The following is a 24,999-nucleotide window of genomic DNA, read 5'->3' as shown; positions in this document are numbered from 1 at the left end:
CCTCCTGGTTTCCTGTGAAACACAAAGCCCAGCAGATTTCAGAGGTACATCAGCAACGAACAAACACAGCCCGATCAATAACAGAGAAGAGGAACGCCTGGCAGTCTCTGAGGCTCAGAGCTCGCTCCTCACTCTGCGCATTCAGCTGGAGGATAAATTCTTAGGAGGCACGAGGTAAATCTAAGCTATACATCTCATCTCAGCTGTTTTACAGCCTCGAATTCCCTGAAAGAATAAACTGGTTTTCACACCACGGAGGGCAAAAACGTAAGGCTGGGCGTCCCCGAAATAATGTTTGTGCTCAAGTCAGCACTTGCAAAAAATTGGAGCACAGAGAAGGTCTTTATTCTCTCTGAGGGGGATTTGTCTAGTACAACACTTTTTGACTGCTTTCTCGAAAATAATAGGACAAGGAATATTCTTTGGTGTGTGAAAGTTTGCAAACAATAACAGTCATCGAGTACATTAAATGACTGCAATATTCTTTTTTTTATGGTTTTATCCAAACCAACTGTGCATAAAAATGAGTGAAAATAACACACATTTGAAGAGTTCCACAAAGTTGAAATGTCTTTTGGGCCTGCTTCATCTCCTGCACAGGATCCAGCAGCATAAGCTCTGGACAGACTTTGCTCTTTCATTTTCTAAATTAAAAACACATCCCACAACAGCTCATTCATTCAATACACACAAGCCCAGGAGCAGATTTTTAATTTCAGTGATGGACAAACGCCCAAACAACTTCTCTTCTTTAACAAAATGAGTCTAAACACACTGAGTGTTTTCTGTTGTTATGCTGGAGATTTTTTCCTCTTTTTTAACGTTGTACTTTTTTTGTTTGTTTGCTTTATGATTACATGTTATTTTGTTCGACAATTTAAAACTTAGATTTTGGGTCCAACTCGCCCTCACAGACAATCACAGGGTTCCCAATTATTGTTACCGACTGACGTCTCCCCAATTTCCAGTCAAAAATAGGGGCGATATACCGAATATACTCAATGTATTGCAGCTGTCTCCCTCTCAGACAACACCCCCCACCCCCCCACCCCACCCCCATCCAGAAAACTCACAAACATCTGTATCCTGTTTCCACTCTGATTTTATTCTGAAAGTATCTAGTAGTATCTTTCCCCCACTTTGACACTTCTTTTGGATGTTTTGCTATTGTTCACCCTCACAAGCAATCACACTTTTTACTTAGTTCATGTGGAGTATTCGTTTGGACACTGCTGTTATTTATTTAAGAGGTGCCGCCTCAGCAGTTCTTGGACTGTAACTCCTCTGTCTTGGACTGCAGCTGGTGACGGTGGTTCTTGTTCTGCTCTGGTGGAGAACTGGTACATGTGGCGCTACGCCAAGCTCACCGAGGCCGCAGAGCAGAAGGAGGACCGCTGTCACCGGCTGCAGTTAGCAGCGGGCTAGCTGTTAGCAGCGGGCTAGCTGTTTAACGATTCATCTGAAAAGTAAGATCTTCCTACTCATCCCTACTTTGAGGTCTATTTTTGTTAGGGGTCAAATTTAACTTGTGTTGTGATTTCCCCCTTTTTGCATGCAAATTTAAAGTTGCTCCAATAGAAACCACTAATGAATAAACAGTAAAGAAAGTTTTAATGCAGGCAAGTGTTGTAGAGTTAAAGGGTTAAATCGCACATTTATGAAGAACTTGAGATCAGATTTCAAAATATCCAGATATTCAGTACTTCATGTCTAAAAGTATCGCAATATTATTCATAGGCCATATTGCCCAGCCCTTGTCGGAAATATCAAACAATGATTAATATCAAAAGATGCTTGAAACCCTGTAGTGTGAAGGAACAGTAATGGAACATTATTTCTTTATTTACGATGGACAGAAACAAATGTTATTTCCCAAATGACTCCCGCCCACTACAAGCCAGTGTGAAAAGCACAGACTTGCTGAATCTGTCATGTGAAGAAACCAAAACTGTTTCAACTTTGTCACTGTGTTCATGTAGGATGCCACAAATCATAGTTAGAAGCTGATTCGGAAAATATCTTTGATGCTACCGCAGTTATAAAGTAACATTATGACAGGAAACTGCTTCTTGATGGACACTAGAAAGGCTGGTGGGTTTGAGGACTTTCAGAAACAGTCAGTGCTCTGTGACCTGAACAGGATTCATCTCCTGAAAACCACAGAGTCATTTTGAAAATTTTGAACTTAATGGTTTGTACTCAGACTTGGTCCAGGTAACACAATTCAAAACAGCCATTAACTGACTGTTATTTTGTCTTTTTAAACAACGTTGAGAATGACATTGAGCCAGCAATCCTCAACATCCCATGAAAGTCACCTGGAATGGCGGGAGGGGCGGAGGCGGTAATCCACACCTGGCAAGTATCCGGACGACCTCCAAAACTTACGGCAGCCTTTTTCGGACGTAGTGTGTTCTAAGCAATATCTATGTCGCAGTCATCAGAAAAAAAAGTGCCCACGTGGCTCTATGAGGAGAGAGAGGCCCAGATATGTAGCACCTCCACTTCCTGATGTGCTCAGAGCCAAGACAACAAAATGCAGGTGCAGGTATCTGGGACACACGCTGCTCGGTGCAATGACAAGTTTGAGCTGAGAGTCAACAGTAATCATAGAGGGACTACCGGTGGAGGGCCTGCAGGTGGATGGAGGGATGGCAACTAATGAGCGCTTGATGCTTCCTCTGGGGTTAAAAGTCTGAGTGTATTCGAACTTTAAATATGATCAGGGCCAGTGCTGTATATGCAGAAGTTGCAGCAGGAGAAGTGCAGCGCACATGCAGTGAAATATCACGCTTAAAGATTAAATATGCTAAATGAGTATTCTTTAACTGGACCTGTCAGTTTGCTGTCTCTAGAGGAAGTCTTCATGTCAACATCTAAAGTCTCCACACGACTCTTTATCCCACTTTGTTCTGCGCTCTTTCATGAGCACCAGCTTCCTCCCTGCATTTGACATTGTGAACCGCCATTTTGAAATTGAAGGAAAATCATGCTGGATCGCATTATGGCACGAAACAGGAGGAGGGTGCCGTCCTTCCTGAGCTACAGCAGTCATAGTGTCTGTTTACTGTGTATGAAGTGAAGGCTTATGGGAAGGCTGAGTCTGCCAGTGAATGTAATGTGGGCTGGATTTTGATCGGACAGAAAGCATTAAAACACTAAAGCTCTGCAACATGGTCTTAATTACTGCTGAGCAATTAATCATCTGCTATGATATACTGGTCGATATTAGACTATTGCATATAACTTGCAACTGTAAGTTAAGTCTGCTTGATTATGGCAAAAATCATAATCATGATTATTTGGATCAATATTGAGATCATGATTATTTGTTGACTTTAGAAACACAACGCATTTATTGAACTTATTCAATAAACTTATTGAAATAATCGTTTCATCTTGCTTTCATAATCTTTGGAAGCCAAAATGGTAATTGAAAATAAGATAGATGCATCGCCCAGCCTTACTGTAAGTGTTTATGTTGGCTGATATTGGAGAATGAGAAATGGCAGATACAGATAATGAATGTTTGAAGTCATTTAGAGACAGTGCAGTGTTTTATGGTTTTATGGATAATCCACTCCATACGGCTCAATATTGCTCTCCTGGCAGCCTTAGGGTCTCTTCGAGTCCTGGGTCCCATTTTATCATCCCATTTATTCGTCTTCCCTCTTGGAAAAAAACCTTTAGACTGTGTTTAGAGTAGAATCAAAGTGACCATGTGATCATAGTTTAAAAGTGGAAAAGTACAGGAGTGATTAAAGAGGTGTAGGTGCTGTGCAGTGTACCAAGACATCTATAAGACTGACAAATAAATTTCAATATATGTCTGTATATACGATCTGAAGCTCCCTTGATATTGGTTTGTAATTCACACAATAAGCCTGATAAACCAAAAAGCACAGAGTCAGCACAACCCGACTCCTCCAGCACTCTGCAACATGAATTCAATCATTTCCACGGATACAGGGAGTAGGAAAATTGAGCATGTCGAAATGTCAACTAATACTGCAGACAAAAAAAAAAAAAAAAAAAAAAAGGCTTAAACTGAGCTCTCGTTGTGTGAGTCAGTCAGTGCTGCACATTTCAGGATGCTGCATTTGTTTCCCACGTCATCCTTCACTGAATTCCTGCCACAGGCTGAAGATTAGCTCTGTCTATCAGCCGCACAGCTGCAGCAAATTCCTACAACGATGAAGGAGGGTGGAATTAATGGACGATTACAATCGATTAGAACTTTTAAGAACCTACAGTGATGCTGACGAGAATTTTCCTCTCAAACAAAGACAAGGGCTTTTAAATCACAGGCGGCACACTACCTCTTTTTGATCTCAGTGCAGGGTCGAGACTATAGATCTTTCCCTTTGTAAAACCCAAGAGGGCGAGTCTCAAGGGTCCAAAGCTCCCTCAGCACTTCATTAGTTCTTTTTTTTATTTTTTTTAATTTAATTTAGCTCAGAGAGACGAGAGGAACACCTGCATGCAGCAGCAGCACAGCCTGAGCTGAACCATGAGACTCAGCCTTCACTGTCACAGCATCCAGCTTCCAGCCTCCCTCACTAACCAGGCGCCGCTGTAACTGTCGTGGAGGAAATGTCAAAAGGCGCGGTCTGGATATTGCAAATGGCAGGGGGGTTGCAGTATTGCGACAGTCAGGAAAGTTGCTTCAGACAGCTTCATCAGCAACGCATTATTTGCTGTCGAGAACCCCGGACGTACACACAAAGTTAACATGTCGAGGGGAAATCTTTCATTTTCTCACTCTTTACCAAACGTTAGCCTTTAGTCCCCCCTGGCCTGCTGTCAGAAAGCTTATAATTTATACAGAAGCATACAGCTCAGCAGTGAGCTCTCCAAAATGTCATTGTGGATATTGCTGTTTTTACTACACAGATTTACCTCGTAAGTGTGTGAACCTCGTAAGCTCGTGTACAGAAACAAATGAAGTTTCTCTTCTGCTAGTCGAAAGACCATCGCACGGTCTACGACTCTGTCTGCTCCTGATTGTGGAGATATTGTTTATATACACGCTTCTCCCACCACACTGAAGCTTCTGTGTAGCACAGAGCAGTGCCCTTCATCACAGGTGACACGTTCTTCACTCACCATTACGTCCTGTATGAAAAGGTGGGATGGTTCTCCTGGACAAATAGAAGGGAGCAGCGTTACTTATTTATAAGGCTCTGCTACAAAAGCTGCCCAGTTATCTCTGCTCTATACAGATATAGAGATATTGATATATATACAGATATAGATATACTGTATATCTAAATACAGCACTTATAACATCAGGTAACGGGACATTTTAACCTACGCTGTACCTGAACCCCTGCACCCCGACACTTGCACATGCTTTATCACGTATGTCTGCGAACTAAAATCAATGCAGAACCAGATATATTTTCTTTTTTATTTGACTCATTCTTCTTCCTCGCCAAAGCGTGGCAGCTATAACACCCACAGCTTGACAGGTTGGTCAGCAGTAGCAGCTAATGTGGCCTGCGCCCCAAGCAGAGCTGCGGGACGGGTCCCAGAGGTCTGGTAACCTCACTTCTTTTTTTCCTTTTTCAAATTTGTAGTTTTCAGCCCAACGTCACTCGAGGCAATTCATCAGACTTCGTGCAGCTTCCTCCAGAGCCACAAAAGACTTCAAACAGCTTCTTTCAGTTACTAAATGTCACTCTCCAACACCTGGAAACTTTGATGTGCAGAATCAGAGCAGATTATCTTTAAAGGTGCCCCCGGGGGCAGAGGGAGGGAGGCTTATAGGAAACCAATCTAAATGCTGATGGTGTCATTATTCAATAGCTATTACATTGTGCAATCAACATTTACTTCATAACGATAAGTTAAAAGAAAAGAACTTGCCTTTTGCCACTTTAACAAAAGAACTTGTTTGTATCCTCCAGGTCTAACCTCTGTGTTGAACACAATAAAACCTTTGCAAAGTAACTAGTTAGTTTGCAGTCTTGTTCTTTGAGACTGTTCTCCATCTAGCGCTCATGGTCATTATGACAGGGGCAAAGGGCAAAGGGCAAAGGGCAGTGACGTAGTGTAAAGAGCGAGAAAGTCTGCGTCAGGAGGAGGTTGCGGTGGATGGGTGGGTCAACAAAACACAGGAATATGACACAGGAGATCGGTGTTGGACTCCCATGCAACAAAGATCGTCCGATGTTGAGGAAGTACTTATGAAAGTAAAAATCATGATCTTTTCCTAAACCTGACCAAGTAGTTTTTGTGCCTAAACCTAACCAAGCCATTACCGTTATCATCAGTACAGTCGCGTGTTTATTATAGTAACCGTGACAACTGAGCTCCGGTACGCATGCCGCCGTAGGGACGCTATTTCAGGAGAACCTCCTATGGGTCGTATCAGAGGGTAGGAACAAACGACAGACATGCCCGTACGGATTGGAGGACTTGTTGTGTTCTTCACTGCTTTCGCATGTTTATTGGTCGATTACATTTACAGAGAGCTCCATGAGACTAAGAACACTTTCCCAATGTGAAAGGTCTGCATTTACATTTACATTTTACTGAAGACATGAGTCTTCACCCCAGCATTCAGCAGCTTGTTCAACCATCAGACAACCACAGACCAGAACAGTCTGCACTGAGATCGTCTTGTGTGCAGTAATTATTATTGTTCATTTGTAATTAACTGTTATTATTATTATTATTATTATCAACAAGCAACATGCAATAAGAGATTTTCCTGTCAAGACTTTAGCAGCAGTGTGAATTCTTGACAAATTGAGCAGATTCTTTTTGTATTTTGTCTGTGGACCTTCTACAATTGCGCCATATTGAAGTATCTGAACCAGAAATAAGCTCTCTATGTTTTTCTATAAGCAGACCATTACATAAAGAATCAGTGATGTTACGTAAATCTGTTTGCAGGTGATTTGTCCTTCAGTGAGAAACCATGCCCACTGTCATGTAGTCCCTCTGGTTTAGACAGTTAAACAGCTGCTGAATGAACAAGCTTTCCATAGGTTTTGTGCAAATCCATCATAATCCTTTGAGACACCCTGCTTTAACTCAAACAGATGGAGTGGGCGAAACATAATATGTAATAAATACTGAACAACCACAGTAAAAATAATTTTTATAATTATTGGGCAAATAACAGAAATATTTGATATAAAGCAGGTGATTTTGTATTAGATACAAAATTATACTGTTCACATATCAGACAACATGATAACATGTATTTTTCTCCTTTAAGAAAAAGCCCCAGTAAGTGAAAGTGCACTTACCGATGGTGATCTGACTGACGCAGCTGTAGAAGGTTCCTGAAGAGGCATTGTAGCTGCTGCTGCTGGGCTCACGGTCTGTGACGGGAGCAGAGATCACACATCAGCTACGGCATCAATTTATAGCAATTTATAGCAACTTTCAGTGCAACAGAGGCGTTGATTTTTAGCACAGGTCACCACGAGTTCATCATGCTGCCATCGCTTTTCTGGCTCCCAGAGTATCATGTATCCTACAGTTAAACATGTGTCCACTAGAGGACGACCTTATAGTCAGTTTTGCCAATTTCTTGGCACTAATAGGCAAAACTCCACCAGTCACACAGGGACGTACGTCACTGTTTAGCATGGAGGCTCCATTCACGAAGTCAAGTAGAATAAGGCACGCAGTCCCTGCTTTTCTAGCAAGTGCAAAACAAGCACAACCTCTCAAAATATCTGTGTGCATGTGATTAACTCTCTCTTAACTCCAAGCAACATTTATAGAACCAATGAAACGGCACTCAGACTTTATGAGACCCAGAGAGGGGGGAGGTGGTGTCACAGATGCACAACAGATTTTATATTGCGTTATTCAATGTCAACGTCGACTACATCAGAGATAACTTCTTCGCTCCATGAAAAAACCTTCAACGCATTATATTAAATGCAGAGTGACAAAAAACTGGTTTATTCAATGTGGCATTGGCCTAAGTATCCAGCTACACTACTTTTCCCCCAAAGGCCTAATTACTTTGAAAGTTTCTGTTGTGATGACATGAGTTTCTAACTTTGGGAAACTAAAATTTATTTGAAAGGTTTTATTCCAACAGCAATCTTGAGAAAACATTTTCCCCCATATTAAAGTGAAACTTAAAATATCCATGTAGATTTTAATAGATATTGAATACATAAAAAATATAGCTAATAGCATTTATAGCTCTTTTATCTATTTAATAATAATAATAATAATAATAATAGATTTAATATGTTTTAAGCCTTGAGTTATACTGAATTAATTGAAATTTTTTCTTGTTTCTCACATTACAGATGGCAGCTGGAGGAAGCAAAGTACAGACGGTGTCAAACTTTCTTTGGCAGGGCCGGGGGGGATGTGTATGTGTGTGTGTGTGTGTGTGTGGGGTGGGGGGTGGGGGTGTATCGGCTGATGAATCTACTATCGTCTTGTTCCGGCTCCAAACTATCGTCACTATATCAAAAAGTCCACAGTCAGTCGACCTCTGGTGTCCACTGAGCCACAGGGATGAAACTCCAAATCTTGCAATGTTACTGCTCTGCTCCACACACTGAGCTACACAAGGAACAAACCCTTGACCTTCGGAGAGGCAGGGCAATAAAATCCATGACTTTGTCAGCTTTAGTGCTTTAGTCGACCAAATTATATAGAGAGGGAATGAAACCATCCACTGTGGTAGGACACTATGAATGAAATTCATGACACCAGCAGCGGAATGGGAATGAGACTGTAACCTTTGAAGACTTACAAGAAGAAAACCCTTCACTAACCCTGATAGCGTTAAAGGAATGATGCCTTAAACCCTGCAAGAGTTTCTTTGCCACTTCCTGATCCTGCTGCTTCCTAGTCTGCAGGTCTGAAGTGCAGCTTTTACATCCCCTGACCCTTTGAGTGTGAGGCTACAGCAGTATGTCACAGTAATTACTGTCTCTGATGACGGTTCGCTCAGTGTGGCACAATTTAACTATATATAAAATGTGGGTGAAATGATGAGAGACACGTTGCACAAACCTGTATGGATGCAATTTGCAGTATGATAGACAATGGTTATGTTTATTTCATCGACCTGTGACATTGCCAAGTTAATTTCACAAGCTGCACTAATTGAGGTTTTTTTTGTAAAGCATAAATGAAGTTGTCGTGGTATACCTGTCAGCTGGCGGTTGCCTATTTACAGACCCAGCCGACATCGAACATTCATACATGCAAGTCCAATATTTACTCTCCTTTTAGCTCTGTTTTGGTCTCCACCAACTGTGTTCCTTATGGAACATATCCAGCTCTGTAGCAGCTGAATAGTCAACTACTGTAACTCTGCCTTTTGGTGGGTGGCAGGTACCGTACACTGGGTTGATGTGTTTATGTGTTGATGAGAGATGGAAATGGAAATTTGGTGGGTTTGTCACTAGGAACAACACCTTCGATGTAACACACACTCATCTGATCCAGAGGTCAGAGCTACATAATGTACAATAACGCAATAACAAAACAAAAACGTCCAGTCATTGTCAGTTCAGCCGAATGTTGTGCACCACTTAAGAGTTCATTTGGCAGGAAAGGCAGGCTGTACAAAAATATGAATTTCACGCTCAGTCAACCAAACTGCATATTAACAGGCTTGTGTGTCCTGCTCCTAGCCATCATGGCGAGATCGGTAACTCAACAAAAATGTTCAGTCAACAAACAGTATTGAATTATTTGAATTACTTGATGAGAAATACTGCAGGTTTCGTGGTCAACCGGTAAAATAACCTTGACACTGGAAATTTACGGCCTAATTTGGAACTCCAAGTTATCAGGGGAGACAGAGGTTAAATCATTAATCTGTGTGAGCAGAGGGACAGGCTCTGTCTGGCACTGCAGCCAGGTACCACCTCACATTCTGCCTCTCGCTGAGACCTGAATACGAACGCTTCTGCTCGTTTAGCAATTTGGACAACTTTTATAGAAAACTCTCACTTCCTTATTCCCTAATCTCACACCTACAGTTGCATCAAAGGAGAGCAGCGGCAGCACAGCACAGACATTTATCACTGACTGGGAGTTTTTTCATCTCGAGCTCTCGCATTTGCTTACATGTTTAGAGATAAAGCTGCAGGTATCATTTATTACCGAGGCTACGGGAAGTCAACGCGCGGACTCAACAAATCGTACCAGCCTCTGCGCAGCTTCCAGTGACATTCATAATTTATTATCACATGGCGCTTTAAATTATGGTCAACATTTTTTCCTAATTTCCTTCACACTGAGCTCAATGTCTACTTTATGAATTATACCAGCAAATTTTTTTTTTTTTTTTTTTAAAGTAGCCTCCAGTGGTGAAACAGCCTTAAAGGGACTGAATCACCTTCACAGGCTGATAGGTAAACGACTGTTTTATTGTGCGTATCAGAGAAGAGGCAATAGATTCGGATGCAGCAGAGATGATATTGTTGCCTATAGGCAATTGTACTTTTGATACTCAAGTGCACCAGAGTGTGTGTGCAGACTGAGGATTTTCAGGCTAGAGGTTATCGTGGAAATTTGAGAGTAGCTCCAGTTCGCCCATTTGAAAGAGCTCATAAAGCTTAACATGACAATTACTTAATTAAACTTAAGACTGTGGTGTTCCCTGCACCACGCTCCGAAAGCAAATATCATAAACTATATATCAATATCAACTCATAAGCTAGTTTGTTATGTGGTGTAATTCAAAAGTCTTTATTTGTCCCATGCAGTCACTTGGAGCACACTGGAGCACCACAGACTCATTACTGTACTGTACGGTAACTGGTTTTAAAGTCAGAGGCTATCATGGGAAATTAAGAGCAATTTACCCTCGGTGTTTCTGAGTAATATCACTGTGATGCACAAATATTCCACACTGACGTCCCACCCTCTTCGCCTAACCACATATACACTAGTATGACTGTAGGAGGGGCTCTCACTTCTTGTAACTGAAAATGAACAACTACTAAATTAAATAACAATTTTTGATTATGACTCTGAAGACCAATATCATAAATTCATGGATTAGTTTGTTATGTGGTGTAATTTCAACGTCTCGGAGGTTAATGAGGTGGTCCACTAATTCTTTATGTGACTTTATTGTCCCATGCATCACTTGGTGCACACTGGAGCAGCACAGCCTCGTTTCAGCCCTGGACTCTGAAATCAGTGTAATTGATGATATGAACCGATGAAACATGAGCTACATTAAGTTGTGTGTTCTCCCTTTTTCTTGGATTTATTTGCTGCATAGGATGTCTTTACCTGCGGATCCGGAGGAGAGGCGGGTCGCGATGGCGCGGCGCGGACTTCCCGGACAAACCCGCACCACCTCGTCTTGACACTGCAAACAGATGACCTGGTTTTCCTGATTCTCCCCGACCTTGCTGCAGCCTCTGTGCTCGCCCCCGGCCTGGATCTTCATACCTGTGTTGATCTGACCGACCAGTCGCATGTCTGCTGCTCCTGCCTCATGCTCTAGCATCCTCCTCACCGGCGGCGGTCACGCGCATTACGCATGGCTTCGGCATGAGAAGGCATCAACTTCTCCTGTGCCTAAAGCGTCCTTAACTCCACCCACGGCACACTTTTAACCGGGCTCTGTGTGTTCAAACCTCCTCCCCACGCACGCTCAACCTCCGCCCCATCGTGTCAGCCTCTCTCGGGCTCGTGTGGCTGTTGATGTTGCAGTATTTACGCACGACAGCAGGCGTGGCCGCTTCACGTGGTCGGTGAGGTCGCAGCGTTAAACTCCTGTGTAGAATATTGGTGGTACCAACGCGAAGTCTTTGTTAAGTACAACAGAGACTCTGCAAACTCCCGAAAAGATTTATTACTGAAATACCAATTTAATGAAAACACCACAAAGTAGTTTTCACTCCTATAAATCTTCTTAATAAAGACCACAGAGACAGATTCGTTACATCAAGAAATGGCCTATTATCACCATATGAGACCCTGAAGACCATGACAACTTACTGTGAGTAATGGGGCCCAACATGAACATTATTTTCTGTTGATGGTTGAACGGGTTTGATTGTTTCTTGTATGAGATTCCTGTTTTTCTTTGTCTCCTCAGGCACTCCTCTGACTGGTTTATAGTGGTGGTTCTCAGTAAGAAAAGGGTTGTCACACACGCTCATCAGGATTCATTTGAATTGATGACAGTTGGTGGGCTGGTGGGTCACTGCCAATCAAATCACATTAAACCACTTTCTGAATCTTAAACTCCACCCCAGCAGCATAGAACACCCAATCTACAGTGAATGCACATTTTGATTGTTTTATGCCTCCGTTTTTCATTCAAGAATTACATTGGAGCCAAAGGTTCATAAATAGAGACTGGATCATCAGTGGGCTGTAAAAAAAAAAAACAAAAAAAAAAGGTTTTCAGTCTGCAGTGTAGTTTCACTGATAAACCCAAGAATCGCTGAATTAAAATTGAACCCAATAATAAGACTATATAATAATATAGATATAATAATTGTGACACCCCACCCTTTTTGGTTGTTGTGCAGGAGGCTTGGTTGTGTCATTTCTCTTCTAGGTACCAGTGGGTGTGGCTGGGTAATGGCTTATTGGATACACCGGGTTATTTGAATCCTCCGCACTTTCTTCATGGTGAGCAAGACACAGAATTTATTTAAAAATAAATAATGGTCTCTTTGCTTTAACTCCTTGTGTTGCCTCCCGCTTTCCTTGTCATGGTTTTGAGCCGGTCGTGACAAATTGGGGGCTTGTTCCGAATTTGGATTTTGGTGTGTTGTTTAATTGTGTACAATTTATTTGTGTGAATTGCATCCAGGTGTTTCTGATTGCAGGGTTTTTTTTCCCGTCACTAGTGCATAAGTACCCACCGCAACTAACCTCATGAAGACTAGGGGTGAGTTATTTTAGTGATTGGTCAGGCAGATAGAGGGGATGCCCCTGTTGCTTTCTTTTACAGCCAGTGTGTTAACCACCCTCTGGTGGAGGCGAAGGACAAAACACATGGTTATTTCATTGATGATGGGTTGCTAGTGAGGAAGTGGGCCCCTGGTGGTGAGTTTGGTGTGGTGTACCGGCCAAATTTCGTCAATTGGTTTTACAACTGTCCCATGACCAGTCAGGGCATATCGGGGTAAGGAAGACATATGATCGCATTTTGCATTACTTCTTTTGGCCTCGGCTAGAGAGAGATGTAGCGGAGTATGTCAGGACCTGCCACACGTGTCAAATAACTGGCAAGCCTTACCAGGTTATTAAGCCTGCCCCTCTGCATCCAATACCTGCCATTAGTGAGCCTTTTGAATACCTTATTGTGGATTACGTTGGACCTCTGCCTCCTTCCAAGTCAGGTGCAAAGTTTCTTCTAACTATACTGTGTCAAGCTACCACATATCACGTATCCCCTGCGCTCACTAACAACCAGGTCTGTGGTTAGGGCACTAACCCAGTTCCTTTCAATCTTTGGCATTCCCAGGGTTATTCAGAGTGACCAGGGTTCGAACTTTTCGTCTCATAAGTTCGCTCAAGTGTTAAAACAACTTCGGGTGAAACACTCCGTCATCAGCCTCATCATGCACAAAGTCTGGGGGCTTTAGAACGTTTTCACCAGACGCTGAGGTCATTGCTGCGTGCGTTTTGCACAGAGATGGGCAAAGATTGGGAAGAGGGTTTGCCATGGTTGATACTGGCAGCCAGGGAGGTGACTCAGGAAAGCACAAGGTTTAGCCCTAATGACCTCATTCTGTACGCGGTCCTCTGGCAGTACTGAGGGATAATTTTAAGAGCAGTGAGTCTCCAAAAAATCTAATAGATTTTGTAAATGGATTCAGGCATCGGTTGTATGTTGCAGGAGCGTTGGCAAGGGAGATATAATATATATAATAAGAATTTCAGGGCCACATTCCTAAGACTACATTTCTAGGACCCTAGTTTTTCTCTACAGTGCAACGTCATTAATTGGTCAGGGATGGGGAACCCTAACACGGGTTTAACCCACATTACCGTGTTGGTCTTAATGGGGTAATAGACTCCTCAGCATGATCTTTGGAAACCAGCTACAAAAAAACTTCCTGTTTACTGACGGCAGTATTTTGTCTTCTCACAGATGTCTACTGTGGATGAAAATATATTTTCCCCGGCCAAACCCAACGTGTAAATCCAGTATTGATGGCAAACTGCAATGGAGCCATAAATGTCACTACCCTGTTCCTAAATGCTCTAAAAACAGATAGAAACATGCTAACCTACTGTCGAGGTGCAACCAGCTCAGTGCTAACGTTAGCTAACAGATGGAGCGGCATTGCGACATTTATTGTTAGGAGTAAGTTAGCTTTACCATTTAACACGTTATTGTAAAATAAGTGTGTGTGTGTGTGTGTGTGTGTGTGTGTGTGTGTGTGTGTGTGTGTGTGTGTGTGTGTGTGACCCTCGAGCCTGCATGAAACAAATACATTTTAAACTGCATCCTCCATGTTTAGCTTTTTTTTACTCCAGACTGAGCCTCACTGACTGGGTTTTGTGACCAGTGTTAGTAAATGGGGCAGTTTTCCTCACTTGGCTACTTTTTATGTAATTTGGACGGTTTTCCACCTACAAAAAATTTGGCTATATTCCAATAAATCCTCCTCTCATCCTACCCATATGATTGAAACTGACAGAGTTCAGTCGGCTTGGGTCAGGTAAAGTCACAGTGTGTGCCTACTGCTTAAGATTTACTGTATATTTGGATGTTAACAAACAACACTGATGTCCCAGACATTGCAGACATATTAAGATGCTGAACTTTTAAACTGATTCCTTACAGTAAAGTTCAAAATCTGAGCCAAATTAGAGCAAGTAAAAGGTAAATTACTCATTCCAGAAACAGTATATAATCTTTGGATTCCAGCCTTGGCAGTGCACTAGTGAATACTTGGAGGGAGAAAACACTTGAGATGAGGAAGGCCCTTTGGCTCAAGGGAAATAGCCCAGATCTGTCGGGTAATAACTCAGCTGCTGCAGCAGAGAACCTTACTGTTCTACATTCACAAGCAGAGTGACGACCAGACTCGGCTGAGCGAGGCCTCACCTGCTGCCTGGTAAACAGTGTGTCAACTTTAGTGTGTTTAGCTTTGAATCATCTCAGACTTTACATCGAATGTTGGCATCACCCTTAAAGGCAATGACATAAGTGCTTTTTTAGGGGATAATGTACATGTATATGTTTGAGAGGGAGTTTTAGGTGTTTATCATGTTATTGTAGACACCTGTTTTTAAACGTGTTAAATTAGGTCTAAAATAGTTTGAGCTCCAACTTAATTCAACTTCTTCCTAATAACATCCAGCTGTATCACATCAGCATCCATGGGTGAGTTACTGGTGTTGGGACGCCTGTTTTAGACCTCTGCTGTAGGCTTTTTATATACAGTGTTACATATTTGCATCCCTGGAACTGTCACAGACGCAGTAGATCTTTGAGCATTAATCAGAAAAGCACAGTATGACAATCAAGTCAAGACACAATTTTTATCAAGACAGCCAAAACTAGATCAAAGAAAGTGAATAGATGATTTAAAGTTCAGAATGTGGTGAACTGTGATGTTGGATCTCTGTATCCTGCCTGATGGACAATGTGAACTATTCATATAACAGCGTGGGTAAGTTATAATCACTGATGAATATATCTAGGGTCTTCTGATTATATCAAGGACTATTCAAGGCTTTTTGTTTGTTTGTTTGTTTGTTTGTTTTATTTAGTTTTTTTATGTACAAATTGCAAATGTGGCTTTAGTCACTTGACATTCAGCATAATTATGACTGATGTTGCAGAGTCTGGTTTTGTGAGATTGTTACCAGACTGTCTTGTTTGTTTGTTTGTTTGTTTGTTTGTTTGTTTGTTTGTTTGTTTGTTTTTGTTTTCTCTTGTCTCTTAGCGTTCTGCATGTTTTAAAAAAAAAACAAAACAAACAGTTTGTAACCAATCGGTATGGTAGATGAATAAGTCTGTCAAAAATATCAATAAAAAAATAAATAAAATTAAGTTCAGAATGTGGCACCACTCTGATGTCATTTGTTTAAGTTGTATAGTCTTTTAATGTATGGAAGATTTAAAATGCCTAAACCAAAAAAGCAGAATATAATAGGCTTTTAATGTATTAATTGAATAATGTCAAATTTCAAGTCAGTTCTGTCCAGCACACTGTGTCCTTACAAAACATGATTTTGGCCTTTTGGCGGAGGCTGACAACTGTGAGGCTGTAATTCTAGTTATCGAATCCACATTAATTCATTTAACAATATAATACAATGATATAATGTATAGTTCTTCATAATGTGTCCTGTAACTAGTTGAGTACAAAGTACAGCAGACCTATAAAGGGACTTATCAGTAATCTGTGACACACACACAAACAAACACACACAAATTAAACAAAAAAAACAAACTTCCCTCAAACCAGCGAGGTCACAGTGAGATTTCATCACTGCGTTGTCTCCAAGCGAAGTTCAGCTGAGGTAAAACACATGATCTTGCTTGAATTCATCGGACTATAATTGAAGCTTTAATTCATAGACATCAGGAATGCTAAATCTTGACACTAACCGTTCAATTAATCAAACTTTATCTGTGTAGCACTTCTCATACAGGTTTGTGCAGTTCAAAGGCCTTCACGAAATATTGTACTTTGTACTCAACTATAGTTACACTGTACAGATTTGAACAGTGCGTGCCAGATTGCAAAAGAGTGCAGTATGTATTCAAATATTTACCGTATCTTACAAAGGGTTCATGATAGTCACCTGGGAGTGTATTGTCAAGTTAAACTGTGGGGACAGAGGCCACTGTGTCTGTGGCCTTGGTTGATAGTTGGTCAATACGGGACTTTTCTTTAGTTTAGTCCTAACCACTGGAAACCTGTACAGGATTTCACAATTCAAATTTTAGCCAGTAATACTATTTAGCATAAAAAGGCGTCAGTTACCACTCCTTTTTTTTTTTTTTTTCCAGCTCCAGATGAACTAGTCACAGTACCATGCTGTACCCAGAGAGGAGATGAAGACGGATCCCTGATCATGATCGTCAAAGTTTGTAAAAGAAGGGAGGTCAACCTTTGCCTTCCGAAGTACGGTGCCATCTTCCTGTTACTGGCTGTGTTTGTCTTAATCTTTATACTACGTAACATGGATTTACAGGAGGTGAGATCTTGCTTCTGACTAGAATTTCCTGTTAGAAATGTTCAATATTAGTTTTTCTTTTGCTCAGGATAACAGGAATGTTCTCTATAAATGTTTGTAAATGAATGTAGTTTAGGTTAAATTATATTTTTCTTCACAATCCTGTGATTGACTGACAGCAACACGCCCTGTAATGAAAAGATATATCTGGCATTATTCTATATTTTTGTTATTGTCTTATATAAAAGAAGACATAAAGCTTTACAAACAGATCACAAATGTAAAGTATAAAAAGAGTGTTGAGAAAACTGACCTTTGATAAGGACTCAGAACATTAAACATTAAATATAATTTCTGTCAACTTGTTTCTGTGAGTTACAGGATCCTACATCAAGGCACTGTTTTCTATCATTTCTATATATTCTAAGCTTCCTGATATTAAAGTTAATGTGTGGCATAGCAATGGCATCAAAACATATAGTTTCCTCTCTGAACTGATTTCCTGTCCATTTATTTCCACTTTGTGTTCTGCAAAAAATTAAAATTCTGTCACTTATAAATCTACATGCTTCACAGCTTGTTGAATGACTCTGTGTGCATGGGTGTGTGTAGGTCTATTTGAAGGCATTTTCACTATATCAGTCTGTAAAAGCATCTGCAGACTTGTAATGTACAAATGTAGACAGCAAGATACAAAAAAAAAACATTAAGTGATTGGTGCAGTACAAATAAATTTGATTTATTGAGATTGAGTATAAGGATATTATGACTGTAAAGATTCAGTAGAGGAAATCAGTGAAGGATAATGGCTTATACTTGTTTTCACCTCACCAGTGGAGTCTGGGAAAAGATAAAAGTCCCTGCAGGCTTAGTCTTTCAACCATAAAAATCTTTCATGTCAACAGAAATTGTGTGTTGTGTGGCAGGAAACATCTTGTGTTTCATTTAGTTGATCCGTCTTTTTATGCATTTATTTGATGAATCTTTATCACCATCTCACTTTCAGCATAAAGTGAACTCCACAGTGATACTTGCAAGATTTTCCACTGACCAATTCATGCATCACGGCTTCTGCACCTTCCGGCCACTGTCCACTGAGGACGCTCTTGAAGAAGACCTTATACTAGACTCCATTGCTTGGCCTGAAGCTCAAGCTGTGGTTTCTCTGGAGCAGACCAGCGATCCTTCCCACAGCACCTTCACAATTCCCCCAAAGAAAGGAGGAGGACAGTGGCATGTAGGAGATCAGCTGGAGGTTATGATCCAAATGTATGACTTCCAGGGCCAACCCAAGAAGTCTGGAGGAGACTTCTTAGTCGCCCGTCTGCACAACCAGGCTCTTGGTGCAGGTGTCGCTGGGCAAGTGGTGGATCATCTCAATGGCTACTATTCTGCTGTGTTCTCTTTACTCTGGGAGGGAAGCGCGGAGGTTGAGGTGATGCTATCATGTTCAATGTGGTTGTAAGTCTATCTTCAAGTTGACCATTAGCTAAACCCCATGCTCCTTAGATACTGTTGCTAAGTCTGTCAACATTCCCTTCTCACTAGGCACACACAGCTTACAAATTCAACAGTGGAAGATTTACCACTGAAATTCTTGGTTAACCCATTTTCAAAACAATGTGGCCTTGCAGGCTTCTCATTTCTTGAAAACAGACATTGTAATGTTTCAAGCTGATTCACTATAAAACAAGAAACCTGTAAAGTGAGTCTTAAATACACTTGATGGCCACATACAGTACACATACAGCCTACATGATATCAAGCTAAAAGACTGAGGCTAAAGCTTCATATCCCAGGCAAAATGTTGGCATCCTGACTAATGACCCACGTAGAAGACCTGTCCATGTTCTTGAATTGCTGTGAAGAGCTAGTTAGACATATTGGTACCACTTTACAATGAGACTACCCTTATAAAAGGATTTATAAATGGTTTATAATTAGGTTATTAATTTGGTTCTTAACACTTTAGAAATCATAAATAAACCATTATAAACACAGTTTTCATATATTAATGCAGGTTCACTATTTAGCAAGATCAAGTTGATGCTTACAACTCATTAATCAGACTAATGAGTTACTGCCTAACTGGTAAGAGGAGCCTCATTGTAACTTATTCATAAATAATGTGTTTTACACTTTACAGTAAGGCTCCCCTTTATCAGTTATAAATGTTTGTAACTACCTGCAATGCTAAATTCCTAAAGAATATACCAACCAGACAAAAGTATCTCCATTTTAACAGCCATTGTTCAGTACAATCTGATAGCATGAGTCATAATATATATAAATAATAATTTATACAAATATGTGATGAAGCAGCAGGTACAAATGCTGGATGATAGAGAAAACAAAGAAAGACATTAGTTAGATTTAAAATCCGTCTGAGTCTTCATTTGTTTGTTCATAAAACTGCTTCAAATGCTCAAACAAACTGGCTTCAGCAGTAGCAGATGTGTCTGTACCGTCTGTACCGCTAGCACCAGCCAAGCTGAGCCGTGTCTATGGAGATGTCATGTAGCTTGCCATAAAACTGTTGTAAAACATGAGCTAAAACTATCATAAAACATGAGCTGTGTTCACTCTGGCTCACGTTCACGTTCATCATTTGTAAACTGATTCGTTCAGTTCAGCATTTAGTGAACGCGTTCATGCACAACACTAGTTATAGTGTAATGCATGTTGCCATACTTGTCAATGTGACACTGCACTCAAAATAGCAGTGTGTGTATGGAAGTATGTAAATTGAGACACAGTCAACACAAAATCCTGTTGCTGTCAGACAATACTGACCGATAACAGCCGGAATCTGCCCAAATGTGAAAGTATATATGGGCCAGACTCGGGCCTATGTTGGGCAAGAAGTTTCATTTTACTATCTTTTGGTTTAGTGTTTTTTATTTTTGCAAGGGATTTAGCTAGCAGTCATTCCTCTAGACATAGGTGTGTGCCTCTTTATTTATATTCCCTTGTACTACTTTACTTTTCAGAAGCAAAATAATGTGCTGTTGGACTGTTTCTATCTTTTAATCAGGTGACACTGGTTCACCCTAGTGAGGCCATCACAGTGCTGCAAAGACTGACCAGCGAACAGCCAGACAGGATTTACTTCCAAAGTGTCTTCCACTCAGGCTCGGTGTCTGAGACTGCCACCTGTAACGTATGCCTGCATCCAACCCATAAGCCGTTATGCAACTACACTGACCTCCATACAGGTGAGCCGTGGTTCTGCTACAAGCCAAAGATGCTGAGCTGTGATGCGAGGATCAACCACTCTAAAGGAGGATTTACGAAAAACCTCAAGGACAAGGAGGAGAAGCTCTTTCAAAAGTGAGGTAGTGGAGAGACCGGTAGTGAGGATGGGCTTTTTGTGTAACTTCTAATAAATACATATGTAGAGTGTTATCTACATGACATGGAGTGACATTAGCATGCTTCCTGGTAAATGTAAGTCCAGTATTGAAATTCCTTTTAGCTATGGTTTGGACTCCACCAACTCCCTAGGGAAATATCTTAGCGAGTGGAGTGGAGCATTTTAGCATCTATCCACTCAATAGATGCTAAAATGCTCTGTAGTGCAGAGGAGAACTGCAAATTCTCAGTGGGTTTGCAAGCAAAGCCTGTCACATTATAAACAACCATTGGACCCATTGTTTATGTGAAATTTTTGAGTAGTGCAGCTTTAACTCACAAAATGGATTTATAGGTTACGTTTTTTTTTTTTAAAGCAGTCCCAAGTTAGTGATCTGCTGTCTTGTTTTAACTTCATTAAATGATAAAAAATGTTGTCCTCATTTGTTGTATATATGTTGTTGATACTGTAGTATGTGTAACATATAATTCATTACGTGTTTTCCATCAGTAATGTCAACATGAAAGTCTCCATTCAAGCCTCACAATCTGCCAATGTCACCGTATGGCCCAACAAGACAGGTAAAGCATGATTTTTACAACCGTAACCACTGCTTATAACTACAATAATTCAAAATTGAATAAGCTACAGATTGTTAGAAGTAAAACAGCGAGAAAATTTATGCTCACAACACTCTGCTCAAGCTGGCCTTGATACATCTCTCTACCTATGTAAAACAGATTAAGAGGCTAAAAGTAAAAAGTGGCCTCAACTTTAACCATTACATTACAGTTACACTTCCATTAAAACAACTGAACAACTGCCACTTTTCTGCTTTGGGAAAGTGATGACCATTTATACACTGGCTGTAGCTGCTATTTTTTAGCAGCCAGCAGGTAGCCACATTTGTCAGTTAAAACAGATACACTCAGGTTCTTGTTGGCATTATTGTTTTCGCCGTTTTGAAGAAAGTTTTCCTACAGCTGAGGTAGACGAGGTTGGTATATGTAAAATCCAAATAGCTTCTGATCACATGAGGAAGCTACAAAATCTTATAGCCACCATTTAGGCCTGTAAATTGTTGTTATTGTATTTGATCCTCAAAACATTTTGGGAAGACATTTACTTTTAAGGATAATGCTAACGATCTTTAGATTTTATAATTATCAGCAATCCCATTGAAAACCAACAATGAATTGATCTGTCTAACAAGTATTGACTGTGTATCCAAAATCTGTGCATTAATCCACTGCTGAAAACAGTCCCCAACAAATTAACAACATGCTCCCATTTGAATGAGGTTAAAAGAACTACAGTGCCCATTTGTTTTAGGAAATTACTGAGGCTTTTCTCAAAATAAAACTATGTATTTGCGACGCATTTATAAACATTTATGTCCTCAGGAGAAACAAATTGACTTGGGGCTACGAGGTTCAGGAGAGACAGTGGTATTGGTCTCGTCATGCATTTGTTGCCAATAAGAAATGATATAATAACATCTCCTTATCTTATTGTCAACCAGAAAGGAAGAACAGTAGTGTGAAGTATGGACATTCTGGCTATTACTACCAAGGAGAGTGGCGAGCACTAGGCGGAACCACAGTTCGCCAATTCAACACCTCCTCTGCCATCAGTCAGTGTCTGAAAGGCAAGGCGGTCCACCTGTACGGGGACTCCACCATCAGGCAGTGGTTTGAACACCTCAACGAAGCGCTACCAGGTAGCTGATCAACAGGGATTTCTGGCATTCATTTTATTTTATTCTTACTTAGGTTTAATTTGTTCCCTATGTAATACATTTAGATCTCAAAGAGTTCAAACTACACAACCTGAAGCAAACTGGACCTTTCATGGCCTTTAACTATGCAAAAAACATCATGGTGACGTACCGCTGCCATGGTCCTCCTATACGTTTTGGCACTGTTCCAACCAGCCAGCTGCGTTACATCGCCAATGAACTAGATGGCTTAACAGGAGGCAGCAACACCATCGTAGTTCTTGGCATCTGGTCTCACTTTAGCACTTTCCCCATCGAGGTGTACATCCGGAGGATGCAGAGCATCCGCAGGGCAGTGCTGCGGCTGTTGGACAGGGCTCCAGAAACGCTGGTCATCATCCGGACTGCAAACCCAAAAGCATTGACACTTTATGAGACGCTGACCAACAGCGACTGGTACTCGCTGCAGCATGACAAGGTGCTCAGGGCTGTGTTCAAAGGATTGAATGTTCGTCTGGTGGATGCTTGGGAGATGGGCCTGGCCCACCACCTGCCGCACAGCCTCCACCCACAACCTCCCATTATAAAGAATATGATTGATGTTCTCTTGTCCTACGTATGTCCTCAAAATGATGGATAGATGTGTTTGTTGGGACGGAAGATTCAAATGTACACTTGATCATCAGTCTGCTGGCCTTGGCCGAGTAAGGTGCAGGAGGTCTCCAGGTGCGCCAGTGAAGGCCAGAGGCCCAACCGATGTTGTCACCAGCAGGATGCCGGTCACCATTCAGACTGGCAGAACCAAGATGACGAAACAAAGAATTTCCCAATAAACAAAAGTACTTAGTATTGTCAGTTCAGCTAAGGTGTGTTCATCAATAAACTTTCAACTTCTAGTTTTTAGGATGAAAATTATGTTATTTTATCTTTCATTTGAAAGCAGCTGTGTGAAGCATTTTATCACTACAAACTGTCAGTCTCCAGCTGCTCTCCACTCACTGTGTATCAGTTGGATTTAAGCTGCTGGATTGCTTTACACCACAGAACAGAAAGAGGGCGCTGTTGTTTCAGAAAACAGCTAAAGCCGGCAGAGTTGGCGCTGACCTGGGAAAATCACTTCTAATGTGCATCACTGACTTGTAAGTTTACTATGTCCCAAAGAGTTTAGCCCTTTACAAAACAACAGTTATAAGGAACCTCCCTCCTCAGGTGCAACCACTTCACCATGAGAGGTCATATACACCTCTTTCCTCCCTTTTTTTTTATTAACCTCAGTCATGGTGGGTGTGTGTCCTTGCATAAACCACACACACGTTAAAAAGAAATTTGAAAAGAAATGAAATAAAAAAGCTCAGCATTCATGAACCTCGGACTCCAGCCTCATCTATGTGTCTCAAACACACTCAGCCGACCCCATTAGCCGCTAGACTTGAAGCAGCTAACTCTACCTCTGAGAGATAACCTGTGCTTTGGGTTCAGTGAAATGTGAGCTGTTATCTGCTGGTGTTAGAGGCTAAAAGGAGAGTTTCATGTGTAACTATGGTTCTATGAGTTCTGGACGACTGTCAGATGTTTAGGCATTAAAACTGTTGGAATAGGAGTCAACTGTTTGATGGAGCTCTCAGGAGAAACTTGGCAACTTGTAAAGCTGGAAAACATTAAGTGACCATATATTTATAAGATCTTTGTTGTTCATCAGTAATGGATGCCAGGCACATTATTTACAGAACTTACAGAATGCCATTACAAATGAATGATATGGATTTATTTACAGTTAGCCAGGTAGATTAATTCCCAGTTGTTGACCACACCTCCATAGCAACACTGGGAACAACAGGTATTTTGTCCCCCAAGTTGTTTCTCTTGTTAGCTATCACTTTGAATGCTGTTGTAAACCTGGGATGTGCGAGCAGCGCCACACTGTGGCCTGGATCACTTCAGCTGATTGTGACGTACTGAGTGCAGCCAACGCTCCGTCCTCTGACAGTAAGTTTAATGAAAACAATGTAAATCTGTCTCAAGGTGGTTCATACACCAGACACTTGTAATCCAGCGAGGTGGGACTTTCTTCCTTTCTATTGTCCGTCAGTGGAGAATAAAACTGCAAGTGGAATTTATAACAGCCTTTATATTAAATATTAATCTTTACCTCAACTGCCACATATTCATGCAAATCTCTGAACTGTTTAATGTTGCCAAGAAACAAAGACCTGATTTACATGATGTGATGACATCATCGAAAATCTATGTGTAAAACATACTGCAATAAATGTTTGAAAATGTAAAACCTGTAATATTAGTTTGAAGATGAACTCATTGTTACTCACATGGTGTGTTAAACCAGGAATAAAGAACATTTGACAAGCAGGTTCTGCAAGTAGTTTATTTGTAGATGTTTCATAATGAAATAAATGCATTTTGTGGATTGTTAGCACAGCTATTGCAAAGGCTAGAAACACCTTGCACTAGATGTGGATTGTGCTGCATCAAATGAATCAACATCCTCAAAGTGACTTAGTACATTTAAGTTACGCCTGAACACTAGCATCCAGCATTACTGTAACTGTTGAATCTCCAAAGGCAGAAACACCCCACAAGTGTGAAATAAACAGGACAACCACTTTCTAAAAGTAAGAGCAGTGCAAAGATGATTGTTGGATTCTTCTTTTAAATGTGAGCCAACATGGAGTTAAACATGGACGCTCTCCTCTCACACAGACTTGATCATCAGTCTGCTGGCCTTGGCCGAGTAAGGTGCAGGAGGTCTCCAGGTGCGCCAGTGAAGGCCAGAGGCCCAACCGATGTTGTCACC

General features: G+C 41.0%; 2 protein-coding genes across 2 annotated transcripts in view; one reads left to right on the top strand and one right to left on the bottom strand.

The window, feature by feature from the left end:
• The window catches only part of LOC111654772 (anoctamin-4), a 46,625-nt gene extending 35,057 nt beyond the window's left edge, over nt 1–11,568 (bottom strand). The window contains exons 1-2 of the mRNA XM_023405906.2: nt 11,245–11,568; nt 7,260–7,334 (exon numbers count right to left, since the gene is read on the bottom strand). Coding sequence (XP_023261674.1) covers nt 7,260–7,334; nt 11,245–11,464 — 295 coding nt within the window. The 5' untranslated portion in view covers nt 11,465–11,568. The remainder of the gene's footprint in view (nt 1–7,259; nt 7,335–11,244) is intronic.
• A 5,204-nt stretch (nt 11,569–16,772) lies between these two features.
• LOC111654775 (NXPE family member 3-like) lies at nt 16,773–23,552 on the top strand. Its single transcript, XM_023405909.2, has 6 exons — nt 16,773–17,139; nt 18,125–18,553; nt 20,153–20,448; nt 20,981–21,051; nt 21,993–22,190; nt 22,274–23,552. Exons 1-6 carry the CDS (start codon nt 17,017–17,019, stop codon nt 22,825–22,827), a joined length of 1,671 nt encoding a protein of 556 aa, XP_023261677.1. The 5' UTR covers nt 16,773–17,016; the 3' UTR covers nt 22,828–23,552.
• The last annotated feature ends 1,447 nt before the right edge of the window (nt 23,553–24,999 follow it).

The sequence above is a fragment of the Seriola lalandi genome, unplaced genomic scaffold (genome assembly GCF_002814215.2).
Source record: "Seriola lalandi dorsalis isolate HSWRI2012SDOR001 ecotype SW California unplaced genomic scaffold, Sedor1 jcf7180002054289, whole genome shotgun sequence".
Taxonomy (NCBI): Eukaryota; Metazoa; Chordata; class Actinopteri; order Carangiformes; family Carangidae; genus Seriola; species Seriola lalandi.
The sequence above is the reverse complement of the archived record's forward strand: the minus strand, read 5'-3'. Positions and strand labels throughout refer to the sequence as shown.

What these genes read in the sequence shown, in the direction of transcription:
- LOC111654775 (XM_023405909.2), top strand. Translation starts at nt 17,017, where the DNA reads ATGATCGTCAAAGTTTGTAAAAGAAGGGAGGTCAACCTTTGCCTTCCG. An exon ending in AGGGAAGCGCGGAGGTTGAG is followed by an intron (nt 18,554 to 20,152) that starts GTGATGCTATCA and finishes TCTTTTAATCAG; the next exon opens with GTGACACTGGTTCACCCTAG. An exon ending in CCTCAACGAAGCGCTACCAG is followed by an intron (nt 22,191 to 22,273) that starts GTAGCTGATCAA and finishes TAATACATTTAG; the next exon opens with ATCTCAAAGAGTTCAAACTA.